The sequence below is a fragment of the Kluyveromyces marxianus genome, chromosome 8 (genome assembly GCF_001417885.1).
Source record: "Kluyveromyces marxianus DMKU3-1042 DNA, complete genome, chromosome 8".
NCBI classification, from domain to species: domain Eukaryota; kingdom Fungi; phylum Ascomycota; class Saccharomycetes; order Saccharomycetales; family Saccharomycetaceae; genus Kluyveromyces; species Kluyveromyces marxianus.
In genome coordinates, this window is record NC_036032.1 from 368,391 (window position 1) to 391,272 (window position 22,882).

Here is a 22,882-nt window from a genome sequence, read left to right on the forward strand (position 1 = left end):
TCAAACCTATCAATCTAGGCAGTCAATGCCGATAGATGTTTCTTAAACTCTCTGATCAAAACATCATTTTCTTCGACGGTACCGATTGTTATTCTCAATCCTCCGGAACACGCCGGTTCATTACCTCTAAATCTAGTTATAACACCGGATTTGGTGGCAAGGTCATAGTACAATTTTTTAGTTAGATCGTTATCTCCATTGTTAATACGCAATAGAATGAAATTTGCGTCCAATCCGCCCAACTGTTTAACGAGAGGAAGGGAAGTCAATTCTTTTAGAACCCTTAACTTTTCTTTGTTAATTGATTTGGCGTTCTGTTCCATTCTTTCCAAGTTTTCAGGTTCCACGGCTTTCAAGGCCACTTCTGAAGTTGTGTGAGAAATATTATAAGGTGCTTTCATGGAGTTTAATATCCTGGAAATTTGTTTTGAAGAGTAAGTGATACCCAATCTGACACCAGCTAAACCAAATGATTTCGAAAGAGTTTGTAACACAGCAAGATTCTCATATTTAGTGGCTAGCGGGGCCAAAGAGCCCTTGTTTGGTCCTTCTACAAAGTCAATGTACGCTTCGTCCACAACCACAATACCTCTTTGCCAACGAGATAGAATCTTTTCAATCCGATTGTACTCAATATATGTACCAGTTGGATTTCCTGGGGAAGTAATGAAGACCAACTTAATTGTAGGGTCGTTCTCCAAAGTCTTAATGATCTCATCTTCGTTGATTTGAAATAACTCTTTATCCGAAGTCAACAATGGCACTTCAACGTACTCCACGTCATTGATTTCAGAACATATAGTATACATCCCATAAGTTGCTGGGGCAATGAGTATTTTCTCCTTTGCCGGGACACAACAGGCCCGAATGAGCGCATCAATGCTTTCATCAGACCCAACACCAAGACACAGATTATCGGAATCCAATGGTGTCAACTGCTGATCCTTGAAGATAGATTTAGTGTTACGATACTCCGCCATACGCTGTTTAAAGTCAATCTGATGAGGATCCGGGTACCGGTGTAATAGCGAATCAACATCATAATCTTCTAGCGTAGGTCCATATGGATTCTCGTTTGCATCAAGCAATACACCTTCTTTAAAGTCATCTCTAGCGCATCTGTAAGGCTCTAGATTCAAAATTTTAGGCCTTACGACTTGGGTAATATCAAATTGCAATGTCATGCTGTTAGGTAAAGGCAAGCAACCGCGTTGCAGATGAGGCTTTATCGTAATATATTAGCTTTGTTGTGTTTAAAGTTACCATTTTTTCGAACTTTTCACTTTTTATACGTTAATGAGATGACTCATGGAGATATGACCAACTAGAAGTGAGACATGCACGTTGCCAAGGCCATTAGTAGCGCCTAAATGTTTGTCGGAACAGTACCACAGAATAGATTAATTAATTCATCAAGGCTCATTAGTTTAAACTCCGTTTCAATGAAACTTACGTATGTGTATATAGTACATTATGTGCGAGATAATTATGGGTATATCGACAATGCCGATCTAAGATTCTAGCTTTCGGGATCCAGGCAAAGGTTTGCAGTTAACAAAGCGCGGGATCCGATCCAACGGCACAGTCAACGACGTGTTGAACATTGTAATAAATTCCAAGTCAATGTCTCCCTTTTGACCTCCAGTGAAAAGATCATATTCTTGGTATATTCCCGTCATTGACCATCCCAGCAAAAGTTTCCGGATGATCCCCACAACTACACCAACACGGTGCTTGCCTTTGTTAGAATGTATAAGAATAGGATAGTTATCTACATTTAGGACCAGTCTAAGTACGGTTTCCATCTCTTTCTGAATGTTTTCGTCCTTTGTAGATGTCATTGGAATATGGTGAAACTGTATCCCCTCTGTTTCCAAGAAGGTCGCGTACTCTGGCAATATCTCCTTGTCTCCCACATATATCACCGTCTTTAAGTGCAATTGGTGCTTGATAAACGAATAATTTAGCGGCATTGGATACCCAGAACGGTACAAATCAACGTCTGTGCTTACAACTGGCGCAAAACCCAATGGAGGAATGAACTTCATGGTCTCGAAATCACCGCCAAATTAATGCCACGTTCAAATCTATACAATGCGAGACCAAACAGTTGTCTTTGGTCCTTTGTCTGGGTTCTTTTTCCCAGCTTCTCTCTTGTATCACTTGACACATTTCACGGTTTAACATGTATTTCCAGAATTCTTCACAAAACTAGAAACAAATCTGATATTATTAGTACACGTACAATATGCTCAAGCAAAGCCAACTTTGAAGAGTATATGGATAAAGAATAGCAACTGAGAGCTTACAGGGACGTTAGTCGTGATGAAGTTAGTTACGATTGGCACTCATGCAATTCTGGGCGAAAGAGACCTGCCGGCTCTGAAAACAGCCACGAAACAGGATGCGACAACTACAGAACAAGCTACCAGCAAGAATGATGATCAGACTAAGACTACCACCACCAACGACAAGCCTAAATCTACAAATACAGGAAAAGATGATCAGACGACAACCAAGAAGAAGGCAATGCCACATTTAACATCGAAAACTACATCGACCATCGATTCAGCACAGACGTCGTTTTCTTATTCCTCTTCTTCCTCTTCGCATTACACGACTCCGACCATAGATATTCCATCAGCGAAAGGAAATCCCTATGTGTGGTCATCAGATAAGCCCACGGGTACAGTGTTTATTGCAGTTGGTGCAGTTGCTGGTTTCCTATTTCTCGCTGTTTTGATCTTTTTACTCGTGAATAGTTGGATAACTTACTCGCAAGCTAAACAGTTGAAGAGGTTTAACAATATTGAAAAGCAATTTCAGAATCCATTCATTGATGATATTGATTTTGGATCTAGTGGTGGATACTACAAGGCGGATGCCGATGAGGATGATGCTTCAGTAGCGGGTGGAAGTCCTGCTAAAAAAAATAAATCCAAGCATAATAAACACTCTCGAAACAATTCTTCATATGCCCCATACAAGCGGGCATCACATAGCATGATCCGATTACTAGGAGGCTCCACGGACGAGCTGACAAATCAGACTTCACCAAGTGTAGGTGGGAACAACATATACATGCATCAGCATGGAATGGACTCCCTGAATGGGCTGGAGAGAGTTGAAGCGATTGATGTTGCCAATCTGGAGCAAAGAAAGTCGTTATACATATCACCTACTATGGAAGTTGTGAACCAACAACGTCGGTCCACGCTTTTCAACAATTTGAACCAATCTGTGCTTTCAATGGACACTCCAGATTCGAGAGAGACCGAACCTGTGAAGGAGCCTCCACGGACTGTTTCACCGGAAAGAAGGACATATAAACACGAGAAGAACGCTTCAAGTTTAAGTAAACTTGTCGATTCAACGATAGACCTGACTGCTGCCACTACCTCACAACAAAACAGAGTGAAAACGCATAAAAAGAACACATCGATTACACCATCCGAATTCTTAGAGCATATGTTAGAAGATGATGATTAAAGATGATTTACGGACAAAATTTCAAATAGTTTACTACTACTATATATATATCATTTATAATTAACTACTACTACTACTACAATCATTCCTTACCACTAAACCAACGACCTATAATAGATTTGCAAATGGACGCATGATAAGCGATATATGAAATTATTATTACTGTTATTGATATGTACAGATGTACATATATAGATATATAAAAATGTATATAAAAATATATACTTTTAAGTGTATAGATCAGCAGGTAGGTCGCATTGTGGCCACTTTATATTTTGGATTGTAATTAGTCTTGAGCCTTGCGATTTAAGTTTTGCAGGGTGCGTGTGGGTGTGGGTGTGGGGGGATTACATAATTGTACAGCTACTTCCTTTATCCTGAGGTATCGAGTCGTTAGCACCTTTAGGTGTGGCGGTCAACGCACAACGAGCAGCTTCTGTGAAAGCCTCGTTGACACCTCTATTCATCTTCGCACTGCACTCCAAATAACGCAATGCACCGATCTGCTTAGCCATCTCTAACCCTTCCTCGTAGCTGATCAAACCATTGTCCTTCGCTTGTTGGCCAGCAGCAGCATTCTTGTTGTGGATGTTTCCCGGCGTAATCGCAGTGGACTCGTTCCCGAATTCCTCCAAATTACGCAAGTCACACTTCAACGCCACTAGCACAAGCTTCACACCCTCACAATGATCCGCAATCTCACCAACCCACTTGTTCTTCACGTTCTCCAACGAGTCCCGCGAATCTACAGAAAAACACAACATTATAGTATGCGTGTCACTGTACGACAACGATCGTAACCTATCAAATTCTTCCTGACCCGCCGTGTCCCACAAACTCAACGAGATATGCTGGTTGTCCACGAATATATCATGAATATAGTTCTCAAAAATCGTAGGCTCATACACTTTCGGAAAGTACCCTCTAGTGAAAACATTCAAAAGAGACGTCTTACCACATGCACCATCCCCTAATATAACTATTTTACGCTCAATCGGCTGCCTACTAGAAGAACTTCCACAAAGAGGCATACTGCGCTGTTCTAATTATCTTTCTAAACCTCGCTAATAGATTTCTTTTTTTAATTCTATGATTCGTGGCTTCTCTACGAAATCCAAACTATTTTTATGCCTCTGAATCAAAATTCAAAACGATCAACAACTCAATTCAACAGCAAAGCTTCCAATTTCCTCTATGCTAGCACCACCAGTCCGCTGTTTACACTTCCTAATCTTCCAATCTACCTCGCTTATATTCTTTGCATTTCTAAATCAAACTCTGTATTCTTAAAGGCTGGATCCGTTTTATAACATTTCATGAAATTTACAAAATCTTCATGAAATCCGGGTAATAACATCTCTCCATAATGTTCCACAGACAAATTGCATTGAAAACATTTTAGAAGGCTAATATTATTAACATATGATATTTGTATAGTTTCAGAAGAAATAAGGAGGTTAGAGAGGGATATTATAGGGCAGAAAGAGGATAATTGTGGTTAAACTGGTTTGATATCGCAGGATCTTATATCTGAGATTTGTTTTATTGCGTTTTTGGGATGACAAACACGAGAGATTCGAGTTTACAGCCGTTGCCAGTATACCCTTTAGAGGAGCCGCCGCTCAGCAACGAGCCAGAACCGTTTGATGATCCAAGTAATTACGATCCAGAGACGCCAATTGCGATAGACTTTGGATCTTATGAGGTTAGGGCTGGGTTTGGGTCGCAGGAAGAGCCATCGCATGTGTTTCCCACGAAGATTGTGCGGTATAAGGAGCGTAAGATTCAGAAGGCATTGACTTTCATTGGGAATGATTGTAGCCTTGACAATGCGGTGAGATCTCACAGTCGGTCGCCATTTGATGGATCTTTGATTACCAATTGGGAGTATGTGGAAGATATGCTAGCGTACACGTTTCATCACTTGGGGGTGCAGGGTGAGGACCGGGTTTCGAATCCGATTATTTTGACGGAGAAGATGGCGGCACTTCAGGCGCAAAGGTCTAATTGGTACCAACTTCTGTTTGAATGCTATGGGGTTCCCCAGGTGACGTTTGGTATTGATGGTTTATTTTCGTTTTATGCGAATAACCCGCAGGGAAAAGCGTCTGGATTAATTATCAACAGTGGACACGAGGACACCAGTGTGATACCGGTTGTGCAGGGCCGAGGTATTCTATCCGAGGCGAAAAGGATTGATTGGGGTGGCAACCATTCCATAGGGTACCTCAAGAGTCTTTTGTCTTTGAAATACCCCTACTTCCCAGCCAAGTTGAATGATTACCACTTCCAGTCGATGTACCAAGACCATTGCTACTTTGCAAACAATTACGAGGAGGAGGTGAGTAGCATGTTTAAACTTGATGTTCTTGAGAAAAAAGACGTTGTGCTCGAGGCTCCATTCACAGAGGTTATTCAGCCACAGAAGACGGAGGAAGAATTGCGAATCCAATCGGAGAAGAGGAGGGAGACCGGGAAAAGGTTACAAGAACAAGCAAAGCAAAGAAGACTGGAGAAGTTGAGGCAAAAGGAGGAAGAATACCAGTACTATATCAATATTCGCGAGGAGTTGCGCGATCAACCAAAGAGACAAGTTCTAATAACGCTTCAAAATGCAGGTTTTGAGGACGAACGCGACTTCGAAGACTACATTACCAACCTGGAGAAAGTTTTGAAAAGGAGTAGAATATTAGATGTTGACGACGACGAACAAGACGATTCTAACTCCCAGGAATCAAAGTTTGACTTGGTTGACGTCCCTGACGAGGAATTGAATGATGAACAAAAGAAGGAGAAACGTAAACAGAGACTCTTGAAAGCTAATCTCGAGGCTAGACAAAAGGCCAAGGAGGAAAAGCTACAAATGCAAAAAGCTGAAGAAGAGGCTAAAGAGCGTGACAGACAATGGAGAGAACAAGATCTACAGGGATGGATCAAAGATAAAAGAGCTAAACTTGCTAAGCTAATCAAGAGCAGAAAGGACAAGCTTAAGCTAAAAGAAGAAATGAAAGATCGTAAGTCTCAGGCTACACAAAGAAGAATGAAAAATCTAGCTTCTTTAGCGGAAGATAATATTGGAGTGGGGAAAAGATCAAGACAGGCTACCATTGATAATGACCCAATGGACACTTTCGGGGCTAATGATGACGATTGGATGATTTATAACGATATCTCTATAACCCCAGAGGCTCTTGACGAATCTATCGAAGAGGAATACAGAGACATCGTTGAACTCGAAAAAGCACTTTTGGAATTTGATCCTTCATTCACAGAGGAAGATACCTTGGATGCTCAATATGACTGGAGGAATTCCATTCTTCACCTCTTCTTAAGAGGTCCGCGCCCACATAACAGTGAAGACGTTCACCAACAACATCAGCTTCATTTAAATATAGAGAGGATACGAGCACCAGAGATTATTTTCCAACCTTCTATGGGTGGTCTGGATCAAGCTGGTGTTGCAGAATTGGCTGAAGATCTACTCACTAAAAAGTTCGGATCTGTACCAAGTAAACTTTCTCAAACTTCTTTGGACATGGCCTCCAATGTTTTCATATCAGGAGGGAATGCAAAAATACCGAACCTCCGTCAACGTATCGTGAACGAGTTTACTGAGTTTTTGCCCGTGGGTACACCACTAAACGTTAACTGTGCCAAGGACGTTTCAAAAGATGCATGGAGAGGAATGGCCAAGCTATCTAGGAGCGATTACTACAAGGATACCTACGTCACCAAAAAAGAATACGAGGAGTTTGGTACGGAATATATAAAAGAACACAACCTTGGAAATGTTCAATATGTAGACTGATTTACAATGTGAAAAGTTTAAGATGTATTATAAAATTGAAAGTATATTATATTAATACGACTTTAAAATAATTATCATTATTTCTTTGGAAAAACTAAATGTACACTTAAGGACCACTACCAGAACAAGGAGTGTTATATATATGTTTATCTGTATATATGCCCTTGGTTTCTTTGTAATAAAATGCCGGAATTATTTATATGAATGCCTGTAAAGGAACCTTCTATTCACCTACTCTTTATCAGATTTGGAGTGAGCTGGTTTTTTGCTGTGTGGATTGATACCCTTCTTGAGAAGACTGACCTTCTTAGATTTCTCAATGTACTTCTTGTCATCTTCATCATCGAAGCTTGCGAAATCATCCTTGATAATACCTTCTTCAAGAGCTTCTTGTCTAGCAGCAGCTTCCTTTTCCTTTGCACTGGCTTGGTTATCATCAAACTTAGATGGACCGATCTTTTGGAACTTGGCAACAAAGAAACCATCAACGTTATAGGTATGTGGGTAGTATCTTCTAGTCAATTTCACACTTGGGTGGAAAGTCTTACCTCTAAAGCTGGTGAAACCTTCCTTACCGATAGCCAATTTAGTTTCGACTAATTTAACATTTGGTCTCTTCCTTAGCGCATAATCTACAACAGCTTCATTTTCTTCTACGGCAACAGAACATGTAGAATACACGATGACACCACCTGTTTTAGAATTACAGTCCACAGAGTCGATAGCAGACAATAAAAGTTGCTTCTGTAGATGTGGGATTTGCATGAAATCCTTCTCGGTACGAGAGACTTTAACACTTTGATCCTTACCAATAACACCTGTACCGGAACATGGCGCATCAAGAAGAATTCTATCGAAACCACCAATAACCTTAGGGAACTCACGGGCATCGTAGTTACATACGATGGTGTTGGTGCACCCTAGACGATGAATATTAGCAATCAAAGACTTAGTTCTTGCCTTGTTAGCATCGTTAGCAAACACACAACCAGTATTTTTCATCAAGGCAGAGATATAAGTAGTCTTACCACCTGGAGCAGCAGCCATATCTAGAATACGTTCGTTTTCTTGAGGGTCCAATGCAATGACTGGAAGGAAGGAAGAAGCCGCTTGTAGAATATAGTGACCAGCCAAATATTCTGGAGTGGCACCAATTGGAACTTGAGAATCAAAGATTTGCAAACCAACCTTGGTCCAAGTACCAATAGGCTGCAAGTTGACACCACGGTTAACTAAAGTTTGAGCCAAATCTCTTCTTCTTGTTTTTAGTGTGTTAGTTCTGATAGTTACAGGTCTTGCGATTTCGTTAGCTTCAAAGAATTCCATAGCTTCAGCTGGCGAAAAGAGGTTGAACAACTTCTCAGCCAAAAATGGTGTGTAACCAAAGTATTGGCATATATCCTTTAGTAATCTATCAACATATTCAGCTCTAGACTTACCTTCAGCTCCTAGTTGCTTGAAATCTTCCAACACCTTGACAATTTCAATCATACGTGTTCTGACAGCTGTTAGATCTGGAGGACCTTGGGCCTCAATAGCTTCTTGCTCAGGAGTTGGCAAAACCTCAGCTCTTGGTTGCATTTTGTCACCTTCAACTAATTCAGCTTCAGCTTCTTCTTGTTCTAACTGAGCCTCTTCGTCCAACTTCATGGACAAAGCTTCCATGTTAGCAGCATTCAAATCTTCAATGTCTGCGTCCTCATCATCTGAAAACAATGGGCGTTCTTGCACATCCTCATCCTCATCATTCTCATATTCTTGTTCCAAGTCAAACTCATCCTTCAAATCCTCATCTTCATCTTCACCCTCATCTTCCTCATCGTCATCAAACAAGGTCTTCTTGGCTGCTGCCAACTCCTTCAAATCAACTTCAGGTAAATCCTTTTCAGCTTCCTTCAACTTGCTCAACTGTTCAGCTTCCTCCTCATCTTCCTGGCTCTTCTTAGATTTACTCTTCTTCACCTTCTTATTCACACGCTTGTCCTCAGAACGCTCACCATCTGCAGGTCTCTTTGTCTTCTTTTCTTTCCTTTGTTGATTTCTCTCCTTCTTAGCTTGGAACTCCTCCAAAGATGGAGGAGCTGCTTGCATATGTTTCAAACGCCTGCTACCCATATTTCCCGTCGCTTCAGTTGCTTTAAGGTCCTATTCCCTCTCCACTATCTAGCCTTCTATCTTGACTTCTTTTCACTTATTCAAGCGATGAGATGCGATGAGCTTGTCCACTTTTATCCAGAAAGAAAATTTTACTATGGTGAAAAATTGAAAAAGAAATAACTTTTGGTTATGGCAGAGAGTTGAGATTGAAAAATTGGGCAATAAGCGATGAGATGAGATGAGATGCGATGGGATAAAGTGAAATTAAAGAGCGACTTTATTGATTCCGAGGGTATACTGTTGATTACGTAGGTGTACTGACGCATACTTTGTCAGGATCTAGCAAGAATGGATGTTGTTCGCGATATTAGTGCTAACCAGCATGTTTTGATTCGTTTGCCCAGTGATAATCTTAAGATTGTTGAGTTGAAGGCTCATTCGATAGTTTCTCTCGGTAAATTCGGTGCATTCAGGGTGAATGATATCATTGGGTACCGTTACGGTACAACCTTTGAGATTGTATATGATGGAATAAAGGAGGAGTTTGTAAAGGGAACACAAACGCTAATTGGGAAAGTGAAGGTTTTGGAGAGCCGTTCGAAGGCTTCCAGCCCACCGATCGAAAACAGCAGTGAATCCAACCGAGGTTTGATTAATTTGGGTAGCGATGTGCAGGAGATGTCGATGGAAGAGATTGAGGCAATGAAAAGGGAAGCAGCTTCTGGCGATGCAATTATTTCAAAGATGATTGAGTCTCACAAGAGTTTCCACCAAAAGACAGTACACTCCCAGGAGAAGTATTTGAAAAGAAAGAAGCAAAAGTTTGCCAAGTTCTTCACAGTGGAATATCTAGACAGTTCTGGCCTACTACACTACTTAATCGATAAAGGAGATATCCTAAGAGTGATGGACATCTCCCAAGAATCCATGGGTATGGCATTGAATCTAGCCAACGTTAGCAGCAACGGAGAGTATCTATGTATTGATGAAACAGGCGGTCTGATAGTGTATGCAATGCTTGAGAGAATGTTTGGTGGAAACAGTAAATCTACGGCAACCGGTTCGATTGTTGTTGTTCACGAGAATGAACATCCAAATCTTGATCTTTTGAAGTTCTCCAACTACCCAGAATCGTTCATACAAAAACATGTCAAAACGATATCTGTATTGGATTTCTTTGAACCACCGAGTGAAGAAACTATTAAAGACTCTTTCCATCCATTATCCCAAGAGGAAATTAACGAGCTCAAGAGTAATAGGAAGAGCGCATATTTCCGCCGTTTGAAATGGTATAACAATCAACTCGCGAACATAAAAGTGGCTCATAAAATATACGACGGGCTTTTGGTTGCCTCAACGCTATACTTACCAACTTTAATTCCTAGGTTGGGCAGTAGGATACACGGGTCTCGTCCAATTGTATGCTACTCACAATACAAAGAACCACTATTAGAGTTAAGTCACTCGCTATATGACAACTTAAACTACTTGGCTCCTACATTAATTGAAACTAGATGCAGACCATATCAAACGGTCAGAGGAAAGTTGCATCCTTTAATGACTATGAAAGGTGGTGGTGGTTATCTAATGTGGTGTCACAGAGTCATTCCTGCCATTGAACCTAAGATGAACCCGGAAACTCAAGTAAAGGAGAACAGTGATACAGCAGTAGTGGAGGAAGAAGGAGAAGAGGTAGAAGAAAAAGTCATGAAAGAGAAGCAAGAAGAGCAAGTAGAGCAAGAAGAACCTGCATTGAAAAAGATCAAAGTATAAAATCAAATTCATTAACTTCGTTATATAATTGTACAAATATCATTAGATTTAATTTTGAATCGTTCAAACATAGAGTGGTAATCTTTTTTACCCTCCGCTAAATATCCGTATACACATCGCGCCTGGTTATTCGAATCATATTTCACACCAACATGCCATTTTTCCTTCACAGTTTCGTCAATCGCATTCATGACATAATTGCATTGTTCAATACTACCAACCTCGTACACAAATGAGTCTGTTCTACCTTCCTTGACCCAATATTCCACTAAATTCCGATAGAATTCTAGGTTTCCGATTAAAGCAGATCTTGGCTCGTACATCTTCACAGAAGTTGTACATTCAGCCACAAACTCATTTTCCGGAATATATGGCGGATTACAGGTGATTAAGTCAAATCGACAACCAGGCACAACTTCGCAGGGAGTTTTTAGTATATCAGCTTGCACAACTTGCACCTTTGCATCTTGTAAGCCATTGTGTTCCACATTTTCCCCAATGAGTCGCACAGCCTTTGAAGAAATATCGACTGCAATGACTTCAGCATCTGGCTTACTGAAGGCTATCTGTAACGCTATGCACCCTGATCCAGAACAAAGATCTGCCACTTTCATATTCTTCTCTTTAGAAGGTCCAATTACATTACGTATAAGGTCCAGGCACCATTCTTCTGTCTCCCATCTTGGTATCAACACACCACGCCGCGTTAGTACCTCCAAATCACCGAACGGCTGGTTTTTCAAGATATATTGAAGCGGCACATGCTCAAAGCGTTGCAAACATGCCTTTTTAACGAGAAGGGGGCTCCGAAGTTCGTCAGTAATCCAACGCAACTCCGTCTGAGCTTGTTGCACATTTCCTTTCGATTCACGAAGAAGAAAGGGCAATCTCGCATCGATCTGCGACGCTAGCCGAAAAAGTTTCGGGGATATGCGTGGCATACTGCGATTAATAGCGTACAGATTCTATACAATCGGTGCTCCGCAACTAGTTTCCCCTATTGTGTTGTGTTGAATTGTGCGTTGTGCACTTCTTGTTCTTCTGATTTCATCTATGCGATGAGTTTTGTCTTGATGTCCCACATATTCCATACCCATGTCCCTATTGTCCGCCTCCAAAATACGAAAAACAAGGACACATAGAGACACAAAACATCCAAACACCACATACCACACACAACAATCTCCCGAATCTTGATCACGTGTATCGATACTCGTCCGAAACGACACATTTTTTACTTTTTCTCGAAATTTCGTCAATTTTTCGACATTTTCCAGGAAGCGGCGGTATATAAATAAAGTAAGAATATTATCTAAACCTCATCTCGTGGCAAAAGCGGTTCTGATAGGAGGGCATAGAGTGGATTTGGGCAAATAATCAAGCAACAAATAGTGCATCTACACTGATTTTTGGTTTCTCAGTTAGACTGGTTTTTATTTCAGATTAATTTGAATTGCTTGAAGGGATATTTCCAGGAATTGTCCAGAACGTATCTATTACATATATTGTTTGATTACTAAACAATAGACTATACAGTTATAATCAAAGAAGTTATCACTGATATATTTTATCAAGAAGAACCAATCGGAACTCAGGATAATATATAGAACTAAGGAAAAATGGTCAAAGACACTAAACTCTACGATTTGTTGGGTGTTTCCCCAGATGCGGATGACAACCAAATCAAGAAGGCTTACAGAAAGAGCGCTTTGAAATACCATCCAGACAAGAACCCAAGTGCAGAAGCAGCTGAAAAGTTCAAAGAAATCACTTCTGCTTACGAAATTTTGTCAGACTCGCAAAAGAGGGATATTTACGACCAATTTGGTGAAGAAGGACTATCAGGACAAGGTGGTGGAGCTGGCGGCTTTGGTGGATTTGGTGAAGATTTGTTCTCTCAATTCTTTGGTGGCGGTGGTAGCTCTAGACCAAGAGGTCCACAAAAGGGTAGAGATATCAGACACGAAGTTCCAGCTACTTTGGAACAACTATACAAGGGTAGAACTGCCAAGTTGGCTTTGAACAAGCAAGTCATTTGTAAAGGCTGTGAAGGTCGTGGTGGTAAGCCAGGTAGTGTTAAGAAGTGTACAAGCTGTAATGGTCAAGGTGTTAAGTTTGTCACTAGACAAATGGGTCCAATGATCCAAAGATTCCAAGTGGAGTGTGATGCTTGTCAAGCCACCGGTGAAATTATTGATCCAAAGGGCCGTTGTAAGGAATGTAACGGTAAGAAGGTCAACAACGAAAGAAAGATTCTGGAAGTCAACATTGAACCTGGTATGAAGGATGGTCAAAGAATCGTCTTCCAAGGTGAAGCTGATCAAGCTCCAGGTATTATTCCAGGTGACGTTGTCTTCGTCGTTTCTGAACAACCACATCCACTATTCAAGAGAGACGGTAACGATCTAAGCTATGAAGCTGAAATTGACCTATTAACTGCTGTTGCAGGTGGTGAATTTGCTATCAAGCATGTCTCCGGTGAATACCTAAAGGTCGAAATTGTCCCAGGTGAAGTTATCTCTCCAGGTTTGATCAAGGTTCTAGAAGGTAAGGGTATGCCAATTCCAAAGTACGGTGGCTACGGTAACTTGTTGGTTAAGTTCAACATTAAGTTCCCTCCATCCCACTTCACTAGTGAAGAAAACTTAAAGAAGTTGGAAGAAATTCTACCTCCAAGAACCCTACCTTCTATTCCAAGCAACGCCGAAGTTGAAGAATGTGTATTAACCGATTACGATGCTAACAAGCACAGATCTAAGTCTGGTGCTAACGGTAGAGGTCAAAGTTACGATTCCGACGATGAAGAAGGTGGTCACCATGGTGCAGAAGGTGTTCAATGTGCCTCTCAATGATTTTGGAGAATCGCGCTATCTAGCATTTTTCTTTATCTCTCGATCTAACTCATAATTTTTTTTGTTTGTGTTTCTATTTTTATGATGGAGGTTCTCTTTTATGCATTTGATATCTTTCGCCAGCTTCCATCATGTATTCAAATGTATTCGTTTATTCATTATCACTGATCATTTTCATTCACTTAGCCGTTAATTCACTATAATAACGACAAATGCGATGACCATTTCATTATCCATACATTTTAGGATTTGTAATGAATCATTATGCATAGGGTAGTAAATGGAATTTCGTAACAGATCGAATCCTATTTCAACACCAATACATGGCCATAATATCTACAGGTGGATTCATGTTTACGATCAAGAATCTTTTGCGGTGAATCGTAGTAGAATATTATTTTTCTTATTCGATTTTATTTTTTTTTGGTTTTATGGCTTTGTTTGGTTTCGCTAATACCAATATGTCACACATTTGAAAGTGTCTATTTCCATGTTGCAGCTCTTAAACACAGTCTAGGTGTGCTGAGATATCGTTTGATAGATACTGCATCCTTCTTGTCAACCTTAATCGTGAATGACATGAATAGATCTCAATCCATACTCGAAGAAGAAAAGGATATTTTAATAATAGAAAATAAAATACAATTGAAGGTGTGTGCGTTCTGCTGACATCTATCAGTTAATTTTTTATTATTATAAATTATTATATTTGCTCATTAGTTAAGTGTAAATTACGAAAGCGAATAGTATAGATCACGAAATCTAGGAAGTCCAATCGAGCCTTTCCAAAGTGTTTATAAAGAAATTGTATATTAATTCAACCCTTCATTCCTCTTTCGTACCTCCATTTCATTCCATACTTCATGGGGATAAATACTATGAAGTTCCCAATTAGAACCAACCCACTTATAAATGTGAAAGTCCCACCAATAGTCATAGACTTTTTCATCTTAGCGTAGCAGGCCATAAAAATAGCACCAAGAACACAACGGATGAAATTATAGCAACTGGTTGCTGTAGATGATTTACTTGGATAAAGATCGACTAGCAATGTACTAGAAGTGGATAAGGTACTCATGGCACAGAATGACCCAAAGAATGACGTTACTAAAATCACTGCAACATTCCACCGTTCTTGATAAGCCCATCCCATAATTGTAAAGCTTACAACAGCAATGAAGTTTTGAGGCATACCAGAAACTAATCTTGCTTTGAAAATGTTGTATCTAGTATTTTCATCGATTAAACCATTTTTCATCTTTTGCATGAATTTCCCATGATCATACCTGTAAAATACATCAATAATCTTTCCGGTACAGAATGATCCTAATAACCCTCCAATACCGGAAGGAAGGTAACAAATACCAATAATGGTTAGCTTGTAATTATAAGGTGCTTTTGCTAGTTCAGAAGATAAGGAAGCAAGGGACAAAGTCCAAAGGGCGAACTGAAAAGCCGCTGGAAGAAGCGATAACGTAATCTCTGGAAGAGCGACAATTCTCAATGCTGCTGTGAGATCTAGCTTCACTATAGAGGTGTCAAGGGACTCGTAATCCGGATTATCAAATTTGAATTGTTTTTGAAACATAGGCAAATAAATAACAGGTGCTTTGTTAATAAACCTCTTAGGTTTGATTGAAAGATTCCCAACGATGGTACGTTTTGTTTCCACCAACAAAAAGCAAAGTATTATCATACATGAGCCACATCCAATGGAGAGAAACCAGAAGATAGCTCTCCAATCATAGGCGGCTGTAAGGGCTGCACCGATTAGGGAGCCAAATGCCTGACCCATTAATGTAAATCCCGAAACTGCACCAACAAACGTACCACGTTCTGCTTTTACTGTGAAATCTCCTGCCACACCGGCATTGATTGCAATGATAGGGGAAATACCGGCACTCTGCAGGCATCTAAGAAACACGATAACCCCGTACGACTGCGCACATGCCAATGCAATAGACCCCACAACATACACCAACATCCCCATGAGAATGATCGGCCTTCTACCGTACACATCAGCCAAACCACCACTCACCGTAGGCGCAATACCTTGGAATAATAGGTACACAACAACCGTCACATTGATGAGCTCCTCATCAACATTAAACTGCTTCTCTAATTCCTTCAAAGCTGGATAATAAATAGGCGAACCCAACGATGACCAAAACCCGGCCGATGTTAAAAGTGCAACCATGATCCACTTCTGTCTATAAGTAAGCAAAGAATAAGGAACCTCCTTCTCCACTTCTGCATCTTGTTTCGAATATCCTGGCGATGACTCCATATCAGAGTCAAACTGCGTAGCATCGACATCATCTCCGGAATCTGCCAACTCTCGAGTCACTGACCGAAATATCACATTATCTTCTACTGCCCCACTATCGTTCTTCTTTAACGTCGTATTCTTACATTCTGGGCCTTCCAGAGAAGAACCCTGATCTCGTATACTTGCTCGTCTCATAAATGTCAGAATATACCCAAAGTACCTTTGCACTTGTATACTATATGCTTGTTGGTTATACTTTCAATACTTTACTGTGCCATAACACTCTCTATAAAAATATTATATTCTTCTTCTTATCCGAAATATTCTTTCAAACCCTGAGACCCTTGATCTCCCACCTGATACGCCAGCTACCTGCCATCATCGCCTATCCTTATATGCAATCTTCTAATCTCTTATTACTCACAATGTCTATGATTGACTGACTACTTCTTCTGTATAGGTTTAAACGAAGCATGTGACGTTTTCTTTTTCTTTTTTTTTTTTTTTTTTTTTTTTTCCTCCCGAGTTTTTCCGACCTGACGACACAACCTGATACCACATTTTGCCGGCACCGGAGTGGTTTGTGAGGTTTTACTCTCCGGTCGCCGGTGGCGGAGTTGAATTTGACATAGATTTCATGCGATGACAGTGTTTATCATGGGGGAGAAACCTATCTAATATTATTATTGTCATGACTATGTACATGACTACGTCAATGATTGGCAATGATTGTCGATGGTCGATGGTTGTCATTGACTATGTGCCACAGAATTGGGTATCTAAATGGGGAGACATGCATCAGTTTATGCAGAAATTATAATGAATGATTAGAATGTGTATGTATATGTATGCAAAAAATATAGTAATTGTGAGGGGAAACCGGTAATAAGACACTCTTGCTTGGCGCTGTTGCTATAGAGCTGAGAAATTTGATTGCGCGGTTGCTGCACGGCGAAGGTCATACAACTCTTGTTCTTCTTCTGAGTCATCTGGATCGATATTATTTTCGTCCAATTCTTCTTCGTTGGGCTTCTTGGCATTCTCTCTTTGCTCTCTGGCTAGTTGTAGTTGCAAGCCGTAGCGTAATGGGATGATAAGCAGGGTGGAGCATGTTATCGCGGTTGCCGTGAGGAAAGTGAAGGTTCCACCTATTTTCATGGACTTGTCCATCTTAGCTAGAGCAGCCAATATAATGGCGGAGAAAACACAACGTACCAAGTTGACACACCCTGCTGCGGTAGATGAGGTGTCCGGGTACAAGTCTACGACTAGCGTGTTACATATGGAGATAATGCAGTTGCACGTTAGGGAACCCAAACCTGACATTACTAGCACTGCAGCCAATGGCTGCTTTTCTCCAATGCACCAGCCGAACGTGACGAAACCGGCATTAGAAATAAATATAGGCATGTAAATCCAGTCTAGTCTGGTTTTGAACAAATCGAATTTGTATTTAATATCGTTTTCCATTATTTCATCAACAACGTGTGTGTCGTAGTTGTGTTCCTTGAGCAAACGCTCTTTTTCGGCACGAACAAACTCCTTATGTCTTCTGTATCTTCTTCTGTAGTTCCAGTTGAGGAAACGACCGGCAGTCACAATACTCGTCAATGTACATAGACCTGCGGGCAAGAAGCACACACCGACGATGACCATCTTCAACTTGTACTTCTTGGTCAATTGTTGCGATAGCACTGTCATGTGACAGATCCACGTGGTGTACTGTAGGCCCTGGACTGCCAACAACGATATCAATTCTGGTCTTGTTAGGATCTTGTATGGCGCCTTTGGATCGTACTTGATAGTTTCTGCCTTTGTCGAGTAATCTGGGTTGTCCAAGTGCAACTTTCTGCGGTAGTATGGCAAGTAAAATAGGAACGATTTATTGATGAAGCGTGGTGGCTTGATGGACCCATTACCAACAATGGAACGCTTCGTTTCGGGCAACGATAAAACGACGAACGCAAGAGTGACACCAGATCCAGCCGCTAAGAACCAGAAAATGGAACGCCAGCCCCATCTTGCAGTGAACAAGGCACCGAGAAGCCCACCAATGGCACTTCCCAACACTTGAAACCCACTGGTCAACCCAACGTACCCACCTCTCTCTGACTTCACCGTTATATCACCCATAATCCCACTGTTGATGGCAATGATCGGAGAGATACCACCACCTTGCAAGCATCTCAAAAATAGCATCTCACCGTACGTTTGGCAACGTGCTATCCCAATGCAAGCAGCACAATACACCGCGATACAGCATAGCACAATGGGCCGACGTCCTAGCTGATCGGCCAGACCTCCCATAATAACGGGAAATATACCCTGACATAGCGAGTAAACCACCACCGTGATGTTCACCAACCCATCCGAAACATTGAACTCCTTCTCGATAACTGACAATGCCGGGAAATATATCGTTTGCGCAATGGTAGAGTAAAACCCACTCAATGCACATATCACCACTAGCAAAAACTTGTCATTCTTGGAAAACCGAGTGTATGGCACCCCATTGGCATCCACTGCTTCTAGCTTACTAGAACTCTGTACGGACGCCGCTCTATCAGAAACCACTCGTCCAAACTTCCGCTCTCCTCTTGTATCTCTCGTTTCTACATGGTCAGTGTACAAATGTTGCGGGTCAAACGCATGTTGCTCCTCCAGTACCGACGAGTCCTCATCCACTGACATAGAAACAGATCCCGAAACAGACTCTGACCCTGACCCCGCCAGGTGTTCTCCATCGTGCTCTTTGTCTTCATGCAGCCCGAGCTTGGCCATCTCCTGATCTATACTTTGATCTGCACTTTGATCACTACTACTATGCATCATTTTCGTACCCACTGTAATTCGGGCAACAAAACTGCAAACTCAATCTTAATCAATCAATCAATCAATCACCTTTGTGCTATACCAGCCTTGCCTTTGATTCTGATTCTGGCTCTCTCTGTGTATGGATATAACTATACCAACACACACACATATAGATAAAAGCACATATATATATACCAAATGCCAAGAGCTAAACAAGGATACAACTAACAACTAATCCTAACTCTTCTCTAAGATAACCAAGTGCCAAGACAAGACAAAACCAAGGCAAAACCAATCCAATCCAATCCGTATGTAAGCTCTGTAAACTCTGTAAACGCTGCAACTCCTGCAAACTCCGCCAACTCGCTCGCAATTCCGGCTTTTTGGCTGCAACCTAACGTATCTCCAAACCACAACTATATATATACGTTACATGTAACACCAACTAATGTGTATGTGTGTGTGTGTATGTGTGTGTGCAGCAGCGCTCGATACGTCGTCTTTCCCAAGCTCATCTCGCAGCAGCAGCACCTAGGACGCAAAAAGAAAGGGCAGATAACTAGCTGACAGGCTGCTGCCCGTCTTTCTCCGTGCCGTGCTGCCTTCCTTTGCCTTTGTTTGGGTGGAATGGAATGAATGCGTCGTCGTCGGGACGTAGCGCAAGGAGCTAGCTGGCCGGCACTACCGTTTCCCGGCACGAGCCCGGCACGAGCCTGGTACAAGCCCGCACAGACGAATCCGCACCGGCGGCATTAATGCCGCCGTAAATGCGGAAAAACACACAGCGCCAAGCAGCGGGTGTATACGCGACGCCGCGAGCGCGCGCGCGCGAGCGCCCTGGCGGACGTAAGAACGCTGCATCTCGGCCGCCCAGTGCTGGTGTGTGTCAGCCTCGCGTGCCAAGACTTTTCTTTCCTCTCTCCAACGCAGCGGCCTCTCCACCGTCAGCAGCAGTAGTGGCTGACCTGACGTATACGGGATTTGCCGTTCGTTGCCGTTCGTTGCCCATAGGCACAGGTGACACGGGGCACACACAGGTGACAGACACAAGGCAAAAGCTTACTAATGGCCTACTGCTGCCGCCCATTCATTCAAGAGGGAACTGAACTAAGTACACTACACAGGAGAAAGTAAAAGAATAAAGTACGGACATCGTCTTGTCTCCAGGAAGCGAACCACCAAGGCATTCAGATGAGACCCCGGAGCTAAGCTCCGGGATCTGTTCTCACGAACATGCCAGGGTAGATTATATCCTGCAATCTAGCTAAATACTAGTTTTTCTGCTTCCAGCCATTTTTGCTGTTGTGAACATATGGGAGAACAATGTCACAGCTGGTATTCCGGAAGGGTTGTTTTAAAAATATGTTGGTCTATTGAGAAAAAAAAAGCTATGTAAAAAAAAACTTGTAAGAGGAATGGAAACGGTTAAACCAAGTCCTCGGTAAAAGGGTTTTTTCGTTTTGTTTCCATTTTTTTCTCTAGAACTGGATCGAACTCTTTATATATGAATTTGGCGAAATTTTTTTTATTTTTTTTATTTTTCTGGGTTTTACTGGGGGGGACTTCGCTTTCTTTTTCAAACTGTTACCCGGGGCACGGGAAACTCAATGAGAGTAGGGCCCTACGCTACCAACTTAGCATCATCACCACCACCACCACTGCTCATGGAGCATTGGTGCAGTCCCAGTCGGTGGGCTCGTACGAGAATGGCTTGTCTATTTGGCTGATCTGGTCCGGCGTGAGCTCAAACGAAAACACGTTTAGATTGCTGGCCAACCGGGAAATAGACTGCGTCTTTGGTAATGGAATGTAGCCCTTTTGAAGCGACCATCTGATCAACGCCTGCGCTGGGTCGCATCCCACCTCGTTGCTGATCCTCAAAAGGTCCGGATCCTTCAATTTTTGCCCGTGGGTCAAAGGCGCATACGCCTCGATGAGAATGCCCTTGGATTTGCAGAAATCCGCAAGCTCCTGGCGCATGACCCATGGTGAAATTTCGATCTGGTTCACCACAGGCTTGTACTTCAACCCGTCCCACTTGAGAAGCTCATCAACATGGAGAGGTCCAAAGTTTGACACCCCAATCGATCTTACTTTCCCTTCGTCCACTGCTTCTTGCATCGCCTTGTACGTTTCGAGTCTCGCTTGCGTACCACCCAATGGCGAGTGCATCAATAGCAAGTCAATGTACCCTAGGTCCTCCACTTCCTGCAAGCAGTGATCAATGGCCTTCTTGGCCTTGTTGTAGCCCTTTTGAGAGTCCCAAAGCTTCGTGGTGTAGAACACATCCTCACGCTTGTTATTGGCTGGATCTTCCTTCAACCATCGACAGATCCCTTGTCCCACTTCAAACTCGTTCCCGTAGAGAACCGCCGTGTCAAAGTGTCGGTAGCCGCACTTCAATGCATTGTACACAACGTCTGCCGTCTTGCTGGGCGAAATCTCGTAAGTTCCAAATCCAATCGATGGAATGGTGTAGCCACTGGATAGCTTGTAGAATTTTGGCACTGATCCTTCCATTGCTTGCTTCAACATGAAAACTTGACACACTTGGACTCTTTTCCTGTATGCTTTTTCTGCCACTACCACATGCGTTTAATAAGGGTGTGTGGTATCTGTAATAGATGTTGAAGCACGTCTACTTATATATATGTGAGTCTGCTTAGCCTAACCAAACGGGTAAAAGATATGAACGCAATGTCTGCGTACAGACCGCCCTTTTTTTTTTTTTTTTTTTTTTCCAGTGTCTATTTTGGCTGTAATTATAATAATAATAACAAATAGGAGTGGGACTGAGCTCTACTTCTACTGCGCTCGTGTCGGAGTCCCAGGAAAACACCTGACAAAGCGCTTGCCCCTCGGCTTTCCCTCTGCTTCTTTCAGTTAAGAGTGGCAAATGTGGCAAAACCCACCCTTTGGAGCCTTTGGCCCTGTATTACTTCATCCTAAAGGTAAGAGCAAAGTAAGATTCGCCAGAAACGCTAACTGATGTCATTGGCCCACTATGTCTTGTATCGTATCTTCACGTATCTTCTATCTACATCTGTACATAAAAAAGAATAAAAAATTAAAATATTCAAAGAAAAATGGGGCGCTAGGCTACACTAGACTAGACTAATGACTCTACGCTACCGTATATTCCATTCCATTCCGATCCCGAAAATGTCATAGAACATGCATGCATTGTGCTCTGCTCTGCCTTGTAAACATATTTTTTTAGGGGACAAAATGTAAGGTTCTACATGCTTACTACTCCTGTAATTTTTTTTTATTTTGATTTGTTTTTGTTTTTGTTTTTTTGGTTTCTGTTTTATTTTTCTCGGAGTACACAGTGTCAAGGAATTGAAAGTGTGTCATGAGTGTGTCAGAATATGCCGAGAGAGCAAGAAAGAAAGCCGGGTTTAAATTATTTGGAGTTCACCACCCAACCCCTCCCGTGGTTATTCAGAGTAGAAAATGTTTCTTTTTAGGCTCGGTTCTGCTATAGCCACAATTTTTGTTTTATTTATTTTATTTTAAATTTTTCTAATTACTTTAGGAATTTTTCCCGTCGTGAAACTTATTGAAACTGACGGAACTTGACGCTGAAATGTATAATACCCATTTCTAGACCTGACGTCTGCATATCTAAAGGTACGTGTTTGGTATCTGTTTTAAGAAATTGAAGGAAATGTAGTAATAATCAAAGGCCATTTAAAAACACCCACTGTCTGCAAGGGTAAATCTTTCTCTCTCTTCTCACTTTTTATTGTGCATATAGAGAATGTAGGCGGGGTACAT

The 22,882-nt window shown here is 41.7% G+C and overlaps 12 protein-coding genes across 12 annotated transcripts; 4 read left to right on the plus strand and 8 right to left on the minus strand.

Annotated features, from left to right (window-relative positions):
- Positions 1 to 14: 14 nt before the first annotated feature.
- Positions 15 to 1,184, minus strand: HIS5 (histidinol-phosphate transaminase; the record flags this gene model as incomplete). The annotated part of the gene is made up of 1 exon (XM_022821904.1): positions 15 to 1,184. The coding sequence occupies one exon, from the start codon at positions 1,182 to 1,184 to the stop codon at positions 15 to 17; it is 1,170 nt and encodes a 389-aa protein (XP_022678219.1).
- A 327-nt stretch (positions 1,185 to 1,511) lies between these two features.
- Positions 1,512 to 2,048, minus strand: OCA2 (Oca2p; the record flags this gene model as incomplete). The annotated part of the gene is made up of 1 exon (XM_022821905.1): positions 1,512 to 2,048. The coding sequence occupies one exon, from the start codon at positions 2,046 to 2,048 to the stop codon at positions 1,512 to 1,514; it is 537 nt and encodes a 178-aa protein (XP_022678220.1).
- A 277-nt stretch (positions 2,049 to 2,325) lies between these two features.
- KLMA_80167 (uncharacterized protein) lies at positions 2,326 to 3,489 on the plus strand (the record flags this gene model as incomplete). The annotated part of the gene is made up of 1 exon (XM_022821907.1): positions 2,326 to 3,489. The coding sequence occupies one exon, from the start codon at positions 2,326 to 2,328 to the stop codon at positions 3,487 to 3,489; it is 1,164 nt and encodes a 387-aa protein (XP_022678221.1).
- Positions 3,490 to 3,836: 347 nt separating this feature from the next.
- RHO3 (Rho family GTPase RHO3) lies at positions 3,837 to 4,520 on the minus strand (the record flags this gene model as incomplete). The annotated part of the gene is made up of 1 exon (XM_022821908.1): positions 3,837 to 4,520. One exon carries the CDS (start codon positions 4,518 to 4,520, stop codon positions 3,837 to 3,839), a length of 684 nt encoding a protein of 227 aa, XP_022678222.1.
- Positions 4,521 to 5,047: 527 nt separating this feature from the next.
- ARP5 (actin-related protein ARP5) lies at positions 5,048 to 7,297 on the plus strand (the record flags this gene model as incomplete). The annotated part of the gene is made up of 1 exon (XM_022821909.1): positions 5,048 to 7,297. The coding sequence occupies one exon, from the start codon at positions 5,048 to 5,050 to the stop codon at positions 7,295 to 7,297; it is 2,250 nt and encodes a 749-aa protein (XP_022678223.1).
- Positions 7,298 to 7,528: 231 nt separating this feature from the next.
- On the minus strand, positions 7,529 to 9,412 carry NOP2 (rRNA (cytosine-C5-)-methyltransferase NOP2; the record flags this gene model as incomplete). The annotated part of the gene is made up of 1 exon (XM_022821910.1): positions 7,529 to 9,412. One exon carries the CDS (start codon positions 9,410 to 9,412, stop codon positions 7,529 to 7,531), a length of 1,884 nt encoding a protein of 627 aa, XP_022678224.1.
- Positions 9,413 to 9,742: 330 nt separating this feature from the next.
- GCD10 (tRNA 1-methyladenosine methyltransferase subunit GCD10) lies at positions 9,743 to 11,167 on the plus strand (the record flags this gene model as incomplete). Its single annotated transcript, XM_022821911.1, has 1 exon — positions 9,743 to 11,167. One exon carries the CDS (start codon positions 9,743 to 9,745, stop codon positions 11,165 to 11,167), a length of 1,425 nt encoding a protein of 474 aa, XP_022678225.1.
- Positions 11,168 to 11,187: 20 nt separating this feature from the next.
- Positions 11,188 to 12,108, minus strand: MTQ1 (S-adenosylmethionine-dependent methyltransferase; the record flags this gene model as incomplete). The annotated part of the gene is made up of 1 exon (XM_022821912.1): positions 11,188 to 12,108. The coding sequence occupies one exon, from the start codon at positions 12,106 to 12,108 to the stop codon at positions 11,188 to 11,190; it is 921 nt and encodes a 306-aa protein (XP_022678226.1).
- Positions 12,109 to 12,786: 678 nt separating this feature from the next.
- Positions 12,787 to 14,019, plus strand: YDJ1 (type I HSP40 co-chaperone YDJ1; the record flags this gene model as incomplete). Its single annotated transcript, XM_022821913.1, has 1 exon — positions 12,787 to 14,019. One exon carries the CDS (start codon positions 12,787 to 12,789, stop codon positions 14,017 to 14,019), a length of 1,233 nt encoding a protein of 410 aa, XP_022678227.1.
- Positions 14,020 to 14,836: 817 nt separating this feature from the next.
- Positions 14,837 to 16,483, minus strand: AQR1 (Aqr1p; the record flags this gene model as incomplete). The annotated part of the gene is made up of 1 exon (XM_022821914.1): positions 14,837 to 16,483. One exon carries the CDS (start codon positions 16,481 to 16,483, stop codon positions 14,837 to 14,839), a length of 1,647 nt encoding a protein of 548 aa, XP_022678228.1.
- Positions 16,484 to 17,200: 717 nt separating this feature from the next.
- QDR2 (quinidine resistance protein 2) lies at positions 17,201 to 19,120 on the minus strand (the record flags this gene model as incomplete). Its single annotated transcript, XM_022821915.1, has 1 exon — positions 17,201 to 19,120. The coding sequence occupies one exon, from the start codon at positions 19,118 to 19,120 to the stop codon at positions 17,201 to 17,203; it is 1,920 nt and encodes a 639-aa protein (XP_022678229.1).
- Positions 19,121 to 20,764: 1,644 nt separating this feature from the next.
- KLMA_80176 (aldo-keto reductase superfamily protein) lies at positions 20,765 to 21,637 on the minus strand (the record flags this gene model as incomplete). Its single annotated transcript, XM_022821916.1, has 1 exon — positions 20,765 to 21,637. One exon carries the CDS (start codon positions 21,635 to 21,637, stop codon positions 20,765 to 20,767), a length of 873 nt encoding a protein of 290 aa, XP_022678230.1.
- Between the last annotated feature and the right edge of the window lie 1,245 nt (positions 21,638 to 22,882).